We start from the raw sequence: 10,000 nt of genomic DNA on the forward strand, positions 1-10,000 counted from the left end.
ATGCAGAACAGCGGCGAGTCATGACAAGGCCTTCATACAAACACCTGGCACACACACACACACACATACACACACACACTTCCATTTGCCTGTGTGTGTATGTGTGTGTGTGTGTGACAGAGAGAGTGACACCTGATGCTTACACATTTCAGACACATGCTCTGTCAAGAATACAAATGTACACACATGGATAGTTTACCTAGATATGCGCATGCACACACATACACACACACACACACACACACACACACACAGACACACACACACACACACACACACACACACACACACCTATCTTTTTGCCTAGGTTGCTGTCAGGCTACAGTTCCTCAGGAACTCTCCCACTGGGAACAGTGGGCAAGTCAAAAACAGACTCCTCGCCTTTCACTCAACACACACACACACACACACACACACACACACACACACACACACACACGCACACACACACACACACTGCTTTACAGTGAAGGAAGAGGCAGAATTAGAATAAGATGGCTTAAACAGATGCTGGAGCAGTTGTCCGATGCGCTACAGAAGGTGCCTGTGTGTATTTTGTGTCCGTGTATATGTATGTGTGTGTGCTCATGTCTCTCTTGTGTGTGTGTGTGTGTGCGCATATTTCTCTTTGGTGGCTTTCTCTCAAAAGCCACCTGCCCAGCCGGACATGCCCCTTCGCGTTTAGCCCTTGCCTGGGAACCGCTGATAAGAAATGAGCATGAACGACCATTCCTGTGTGTGTGTGTTTGTGTGTGTGTGTGTGTGTGTGTGTGCGTGTGTGTATGCGTGTGTGTATGCGTGTGTGTGTCCCTGTGCACTTGCCATTGCGTATGCAGGTGGGCGTGCCTCCACAAATTGTCAGTAAAGTAACATAAGCAGGCAGTCTCATGGACTGACGGGACTTTTATTTTGAAAAACAGACATTTTATTATATATACCTGTTTGTTTTATTACTATTCCCGAAGAATAATCCCTGAAGGTTCTGGTGGTTTCTCCTGATATCTGTATCTGTTTCCCCTCCCCTGTATTCACCACTGTGTTACAATTCATGGGGGCTACCTGTGAGAGCATGCCAGGTTTTTTAACAACCACACACACACACACACACACACACACACACACACACACACACACACACACACACACACACGTGAAGGCGCGCGCACAAGCACACAAACCACCAGTACTGAAGCAAGGACGTCACGCCAGCTGGCCGCCCAACGGTCCAGGCATGGGAACGGAGCCCAGCAGCTGCGATACACGGGTCAATTATTCTGTACGTTGATGTCGTACAGACGTACACACACACACACACAAACACACACACACAAAACATTCACACGTACACGTGCAGGCTGTCACACACATACACACTCCCTGTGGCCGCTTTCTCGCCTCCGGATAAAATTGCATGACGGTTTCGGACAGAAAGAAATGAAAGAAGTGCCCTGTGTTGTTGTGCGGTTTGACGTCTGGCTGACCTTGGGCTGTCCTGGCGTCAGGTGGGGGTGGGGGTGGGGCGGGGTGGGTAGATATTGATGTTGCAAAGCTGACGGTCTTCAAACGAGCCTTCTCAAGGCTACCTAGTCCGCCATCAGCAGTTCAGCCCCTCTTCTCTCTGAAAGACATAAATCGACCCTTGTTACATTTGTTCATCTCTGTTCGCCTCGTACTTAAACGACGGCTTCGGTCGATGGATGCATATATAAATGAGCTTTCCTCTGATCGTCATGAAGATTCCTCATTTCGAGGTTTCCTATGAAACCCTTAAATGTGTCCCACCTAAAAACCCTAATCAACTCTTTCTTGGTCCTTCGTCTTCTTCCAGGCTGCAGGGGGATGCTGTGCGGCTTCGGCGCCGTGTGCGAGCGAGACCCGGCCGACCCGGCCAGCGCGGCCTGCACATGCAAGCGGGTGGCGTGCCCATCGGTGGTGGCGCCCGTCTGCGGCTCCGACTCCTCCACCTACTCCAACGAGTGCGAGCTGGAGAAGGCTCAGTGCAGCACGCAGCGGCGCATCAAAGTGCTGCGCAAGGGACCCTGCTGTGAGTAGCACCTTCCCCGCTTATCCAGCATTTAGCCACTGCTTGCTGTCGCTTTTAGATTTTCCCAAAAACCCTCCAAGCCGTTGAAAAGAGGCTTGGCGGTCTAGTGGTGTCTCGTGTTTCTGAAGAATTCCGTCTTCCGACGAATGCAATCCATCAAATTATCCCTTTTGTTGATTTCGAGCTTTTGAGTAAGGAAGCACCTTTCCCATCCCTGCCAGTCGTGAAACTTCTTTCAGACAGCGATGCGATGCACCCAACCCTAACTGTTGGTAGAGTAGATGTGGAGAAATGTTTGGAACCCCCCCCCCCCCAGCTCGGTGGGATGGGGGCCCCGAGAAGGGGGTTGGAGATAATGTAAGTAGGCCATCGGATTTGGACGCCGGCACCCCTGAGTCTTGATGTCCGGGATGGGGGAGGCCGGCCCAGCTCCTCTGCCAGCCGCACACAAAGCGGCGAGTCTCAGAGCGTCGCTAAGTCGCTTGTTATTGTTGGATAAATGGATCCCTCTTACACCCCGTCCCATGGCACAGCTCAGCCCAGCGGTCTTCTTCTCCGTCTCTCTTGCCTTTACCCCCCCCCCTCACCAGCTAATGAAACAAATCCCTCATTGTGTCCCGTCCCATTGTCTTTCCAATATGGCTGCCATCCCAGGCGCACACGCACCACCTGTCCCCCCCTTTGAAACTAACAAAACTGTATTGCCGCCCTCCGCCAGCCACATTGGTAGTCGCCCAGCGGGAGAGTTCAGCCCCGCCGCGCAATTGCCCTCGTTAACTTCCCTTGTGCTCAGGCTGGCGAGTGTATGCGCGTGGTTGTGTGGTTCGGGAAAACCGACAGCCACATGCCAAAAAGCTACACAACAGGATGGCGGACATTTTAGTTGCCAATATGGGTACGCTGCTAATTCCAGGGGCCTGGGTTTGGTGGGTGGGCGGGGGCATTTAATAACAGGCTTAGTGACTGGACAGAATTACTTAGAGAAAGAAGAGGACGAGGGATGTGGAGGAAAGCCAAGAGGCACGATGTTTGGTAACGAAAGACAGGCCTTCTGGGAGCCAAGCCGCTGAGGAAGGTGCAGAGGAACGAGAGATGAAATATTAAACAGGCAGAGTGAAAGATGGAGAGGGTGAGAGAGAAAGGGAATGAGACGGCAGTGTGGAGATGGTCTGAGATCAACCCAATGGAACAAGGCTAATACCCAGAGGGAAGTGCATATGAGAGGTCTAATGATGGCTTTTTGAGATACAGGCTCTCTCAAGCACCGTAATTACCCACCACCACATGCTGCCAACAGGAAGAGGAATTTTGACATTTTACCCTCCCCGGTACAACCTCTTTGAAGCTACTTGACATAATACGACATCAGTAATTTATCTGGACAAATTAGCCTCGCGGCACATTGCAGTTACACCTACAACAGTCTTAAGAATTGAGTTGAGAATTGAATCATTGTGTTACGAAAAAATATCAGTTGAATACTGAATACTGGAAGGGAAGGCCTCTGATTGTTACGTTCACTGACTCAGAACAGATGTGAACCCATAAGCACAGTACAAAACGGTCAGATAAGAAGTCAAAGTCCACAAGGTTGATTCCAAAAAAAAACAGGCAGGGTTCAAAATCAGAAGATCAGTCGGAGAAGGCAAAAATATAACGGGTAACAGGCAGAGAATCAGGGTCCAGGGAATCAGGCAGAGAATCAGGATCCAGGGAATCAGGTAATATCAGAATCCAGGGAATCAGGCACACAATCAGAGTACAGAGAATCAGGCAGAGAATCAGGGTCAAGGGAATCAGGCAGAGAATCAGGCAGAGGGTCTGACAGTACAGGAAACAGGTAGTCGTGTGGGAAGGCTCAGCGTAATGTAAGAGACAATCTGGCAGGGAACAAAGGGAAGTGGACTGGTATTTATAGTGAGGGACTATTGAGGGAATGAGCTGCAGGACGAGGGAAACCAGGTGAAGGGAAGCGAGTGAGAGCAAAGCAAAAAGGCGTGACATGGAGGAAGTGACCAAATAAAACATGAAAACAAACATAAATGCTGGGAGACCAGGGAGGATTCATGACACTGCTTGTGCATTTTGCACTAAGCAGGGAAACCCTCAACCTGACAGTAAATAGTGCCTTTTTTTCCCATGTTTAAGTTGAAAATAAAATTGAATTTGATAGTAGGTTGACAAGTTGACCATTTTGCACTACGGAACATAAACTACTGAGTGACTAAGTGGGTAAGTTCCCCCTTTCCAAAATTCCCTGTCAAGCTATCTCCTACTGACAGGGACAGACCATCGCAACACGCTCCTGCCCGTCAATAGTTTCAACATTTTAGTTGGGGTTTTTTTGCCACTTGCCGACAAATGACGTTTCTGTGGATCCCTCCAGAAACCCTAACCGGTTCATTAAAAGCTTAATTTTCTCCGAAGTGCAGTGTCTCTAAACTACATTCTGTAGTGACCGCTAAGAAGCTGGGCTCGCTCTCGTCCGTCCAGTATTTACCTCCGCATGTTAAGTCGGCCCCGTTTGGAAAGTGCCCGGCCAAATCTTGTGCCGGGTCAAATGAGTGCTTTGAATAGACAGATCATGGTTTGTAAAGGCTGCTGGCAGGCTGAAAGAAAGTGTTTTCATGGAGGCCCAATGCACAAGTTCAACCAGGGGCTTTGCTTATCCACTGGTTACTTGTCAAAAGAAGCGTGTGTGTGTGTGTGTGTGTGTACGTGTGTGTGTGTGTGTGTGTGTGTGTGTGTGTGTGTGTGTGTGTGTGTGTGTGTGTGTGTATGTGTGTTTGAGGCAAGTGCTTGTCTCTTTCTCTCTGTCAGTACTAATCTGTCTAGCACGTTTGGTCATGGTATTGATTATGAAGCCAGGAGTGGTTAATGGTGCGAATGTATGTGTGTGTGTGTGTGTGTGTGTGCGCGCGCATGTGTGTGTGTGTCTGTGTTAGGGGGGTCAGGTGAAGCCATGTGACAGGCTCCTATTCTCTCCTCTGCCTCCAATAAATTCAGCCAGCACCGAGGGTCTCAACAGGTCACTCCACCCGAGATTATGGAGTTGTCAGGTCTGATGGAGAGAGACAGAGAGAGAGAGAGAGAGACGGAGAGAGAGAGAGAGAGAGAGAGAGAGAGAGAGAGAGAGAGAGAGAGAGAGAGAGAGAGAGAGAGAAGTAGGAGGCAGGAGAGCTTTTACCATTAAGAACAGTGTGGGCGGTTGGATTGGCACTCTAGCTCAAAGCCTTGTTTGACTCATTTGAACTGGGTGGTGGTGTTGGTGGTGGTGGTGGGGGTGGTGGCGGTGGGGGGGGGGGTTCACTGGGGAAAGTGGATTGGCCGCCGAGTCCAATTCAAATCAAAGTCGCGAGTCTTCCCCGGCACTCAGGAGCGACTCCACAAAAGATGTTTTTATTTTTTTCCCTCCATGCTGCGGATTATCCCTTTTTCAAAGAGACGGGAGTTTTATAGCGTTTTATTTTATTTGTTTATGAATTTTTTTTGTGAAGCATTTGTTGTTGGAGTGTGCGTGTGTGTGTGTAGACAATCCTCGTACGTAGATACACACCGGGGGTTGTTTGAATAGTGCTGAGTTTAAGTATGTTATAATTATTTGGTTGAAAAGTCGCCGCCGGCGGTAACAACATCGTCATTGACAAAACACTTCCTGCTTTATTCATTTGTCACATTGAGAAATGGACGCGAGACAGTCGGCGTCAAATACAGGGAAGAAATGCGTTGTGTTGTGGCGATGAACCGCCTTCTGAGGTGTGTAAACCCCGTCTGTCTACTCTTCTATATTCCATTATCATATAGATGGATTTATTTCTATAATCAGAATCCAAAAACAATATATGGCCCGAGCGCCACGGCACGAAGACACGGATGCGGTAACATGGCAACAACCGTGGCGTGAAACAGCAAATGACACAATGCAATCGAACACACGGTTCACGGGCGTAGGGGATTACACGGCGTGCGGGCGACGCAGCGTTCTGACATTTGACACATTGCGACGGATGCACCCAGAGCGCTGGTGTCGCGGCCTGTCGCCCGGTGGCTGCAGCCGTAGTAGTTTTGCAAAAAAAACCCACGTCATCGGGCAGAGCACCACGATGTGTTGACAACTAAGCGCTTCGCCAGGTGGGTGCAAAATTTGAGCCCTCTTGGTAAAGATGTGCTCGGTGATGACGGAGCCGTTGTCGCTGGAGGCACGAGGCTGACTGCGGCGCTGTCGTCAGCAAACCGGATACGCAGCTCGACGGAGGCGCGGTTGGCAGTGTCGTTGTTGGTGTACGGTGAGAACAGGAGAGGGGACGGCACGTAGCCCCAGGGGGCATGCCGGGAACCGGTAGAAGGCGTGGGAACGGCAGCGCGCGCCGCCAAACAACCCTCTTCCGACTCTGTCGGGAGGCCAGGGATCCACCGGCGGGTAGCAGTGGGGGCCGTCGCGCTGGGGATTGCTCGTGGCGCAGCCGTCAGGGATGAGGGCCTTGAAAGCTGATCAAATAAGGACCGGGTTCCGCGCGAGGGAAAAAAAAAAAAAAAAAAAAAAAAAAAACCTTCGGCAAAAGCGCATTTGGGCAAACGAAAAAGGAAAACTCTGGTTTTGTTCATGGCCGTTGAATGTCCTCTCGTGAGAAACGCGTTATCGAGGACGGCCCCGTCGTGACGAAGCGTCGGGGTGCGGCGAAGGTTGCTTGAATTTCCCCTCTGGTCAGAAATCGTGGAAGGAGACTGATTGAAGTAAAGTTTCGAAAATACAACCTGAACAGAGCGAAGGGATTTCAAGTGATACAAACACTCGTACCATATCTGCTGCCCGCTCTCGTCAGCCAGCCCTACACCGTATGTCATTTCAGTACTTGTACATATATAAATGGCAGCCAATTGTGGTGAGAGTCGGCCCTTCCACTTTTCCTCCACCCTAATTGCCAATCTGAGAGCATAGCCCCCCCCCCGACCCCCACCCTCTATTCTTACACATTGCACAACCTTTGGGCACTTCACGCCTCAAGCTCCACACTGACACCGACACCGACATCGCCCGGCGCGCCGGCTCCTTCATTATCAGCCTGTTTTTGTTTGAGATGAGGTGACCTGGGATTGGCGGCGGGTGGTGCGCCCGGGGGCGGCGAGATGGATAATTGCGCCCCCAGATATCGTCCGAATTAAAAGGACGGCGCCGTGTTTGAATTGGCCCTTGCTGGGGAGCATCTGATAGCAGCAAAGATGAGAGAGCTTAGACGCGGGCTAGGACAATATAAAGGCACACACACACACACACACAGACAGACACACACACACACACACACACACACACACACACACACACACACACACACACACACACACACACACACACACACACACACACACACACAGACACACACAGACACACACACACACACACACACACACACAAAAGAACGCAGCTGAGGGAGGAAAGAAGGCAGTTTAGTATTCGGTTGAACACCCTGGGAGACACAAGGGTTTGGGGGAAAGTGTGTGTGTGTGTGTGTGTGTGTGTGTGTGTGTGTGTGTGTGTGTGTGTGTGTGTGTGTGTGTGTGTGTGTGTGTGTGTGTGTGTGTGTGTGTGTGTGTATGTGCGTGCAGGTGCGGGTGTGTGTGCGTGTGTGTGTGTGTGTGTGTGTGCCGTGCCACCCCTTTTCTGTGTAAAGCCAGTCCTGTAGGATCCCCTAATATTGGACTTGGAGCACCGTAGTAAATTCCCTCCATTTTTCCAGAGCGAGAGGCGGAGGAGAGCAGGACGGAGGCACGGCTGCAGAACTCATTTTGAGAGGGCAGTCTGGCGGAACGTTGAATGCATTTCTTTATTTCCTTAATGCTCATTCTGTTTCGAAGGGCGCAACAAACTACCGGTGCAAAAATTAGGAGCGGGCGGTGATGTACCGTCGTGGAGGTGATCGATGCCGGAGATCGATTGTGTTTGCGAGCGTACACACGTGTGCGTGTGTGTGTGGGTGTGTGTGTGCGTGAGTGTGTCTAACCACCCAAAGACCCCCGGACTCTTGTCTCGCCCTCCCTCCCTCGCTTGCTCTCTCTCTCTCTCTCTCTCTCTCTGGATTGGTGGACCGCCTCTTATCTTTCCAGCTCCAACCGGCCGCTGTTCCCTCCTTGCAGCCGGGGGGGAAGAAAAGGCGTCTCGCACGGCCGCGGGCGTCCGGCGTCGGTCCGCCAGCGTCCGTCCCTCTCACCCGCCATACACACGCGCCTGGCGCACATGCACCAATTCCCGCGGTGGGCAGCGTTCGCCGACGCCTTCCGAGCAGGCGACCCGAGCGGCTCCGCCCGTCTGCGGCGCCTCGCCCGGCCGCAGGGCGACGGGCACGGTGCCGCAGACAGGAGGTGTCACCGTGTTCCGTCGTCTCATTGTTGCTATCGCCCGCGTCTGCGTCTGCTTATCTGCGTTCTGGAATAATCCTCCCCTCCTGGCGTCAGCTTGTCAGGCGTAAGTGAGGGGAAATGATGACTGACCTGCGGCACGGTGCCCGCCACCCGTCCTCTTATCCCTCTACCTGTCTCGCGTGTCAGCGTTGCCCCTCGACAGGTTTCGAGCGGCACTGCCGCTCGCCCAAACACTCCCCCGCTCCCGCTCGAGAGCAGCCAAGACCGCCTTGAAAAACCAAACGAAGTTTTCAAAAGATCCCCTCGCCCGTCAGTTTTGTCGGCGCGTACCGTGACACTCAACTACCTCGTGTTCCGCCCTGTCATTTTACTGCCAAACAAAACAATGTGTTGCAACTCCTGTTACCACGGTTGCCGGATTGTTTTGGCCACCAGTTGTCGTGGCGGTCTCCCGAAGAAACTTGGGCGCTCATTGTGTTGTTCGGAGTGAAGAATGGCCATCTTGAGGGACGGGAAAAAGACAAAGTTCAACAAATCCATATGCATGCTCCAACTGCTCGTTGATCGGTGCCAGTCGAGCCACTGTCGCTGGTGTTGAGAGAAAATGAGCCGCTGTTACCACGGCTGCCGACCCGGCGGACGGCTACCACCTGCCGATCTCGCACCTATATCCCCAAAAACTAGTTTTAACTGCTACTAGTTTTTCAGCTTGAGCGTTCAACCACCGAGCAAACCGCCCCCCCCCTTGCAGGACCGCTCTGCCACGAAGGTCCGCAAAGCCGCTGCGTCAAGTTCAACCTTGGTAACAGACAGTAACAGATTTGTGCCGATGTCCCCGATTACAAGCGGCTTTGACCGGGTTGACTTTGCCGGGAACGGTGCATTGGAGAGTCGGCCTTAAGTGGCCCCGCCCTCCTCCGCTGGAATATCACTCAAGACCAAGGAGACGCGACGATGGTAATTATTGATCATGATGATGATGTCATTATGTCTCCTTAATTTGCGCTGCTGTTCAGAGTCGGCGAGCCCTCGATAACCTCGGTAACTGCTTTCTAACAGACGGCACAGCTTTGGAAGCCATACCACCGGCTTCACAAAGACTTTGTGATGTGATCGGGGCCTGACTCCGTGGTCTCGCTCGCTCTTAATTGGTTCTAACCCTCTCTCTCTCTCTCTCTCTCTGTCTCTCTCTCCCACAGTCACTTGTCATCCATAATACAGGAGAAAAACATTGACACACACCGTGCGTTGCAGGGTCCTTCCCTTCCCGTTGACCGCTGGGCCCGTAAACGGGTGCCGAGAGGTCAGCGTAAATAATTACGCTGCCTTTGTTTCCCCCCCGAAGCAGCGAGTCTTACTTGGCATTCACTACCACAGCGACTCCAAGCCTCGACAGCGCACCGCCGCTGTGTGTTTACACACACTGCGGGCGCACGCACGTGTGCCCGTGCGTGCGTGTGCGCCCGCACACACACACCGGGAAAAGGGACGAGCGCGCACACACTTGATGAAGTACAGACACCCTGCGGGCATTGGCATTTTTGCAAAAAGGCGCTGAGAGATTGAAACACACACACACACACACACACACACACACAC

General features: G+C 52.0%; 1 protein-coding gene across 1 annotated transcript in view; it reads left to right on the plus strand.

Annotated features, from left to right (window-relative positions):
- Positions 1–10,000, plus strand: part of agrn (agrin) — a gene marked incomplete at both ends in the record, with an annotated part of 243,326 nt that overhangs the window by 129,905 nt on the left and 103,421 nt on the right. The window contains one exon of the mRNA XM_080014535.1: positions 1,829–2,044. Within this exon, the coding sequence (XP_079870661.1) occupies positions 1,829–2,044 (216 nt within the window). The remainder of the gene's footprint in view (positions 1–1,828; positions 2,045–10,000) is intronic.

The sequence above is a fragment of the Zeus faber genome (genome assembly GCF_960531495.2).
Source record: "Zeus faber genome assembly, chromosome: 15".
NCBI classification, from domain to species: Eukaryota; Metazoa; Chordata; class Actinopteri; order Zeiformes; family Zeidae; genus Zeus; species Zeus faber.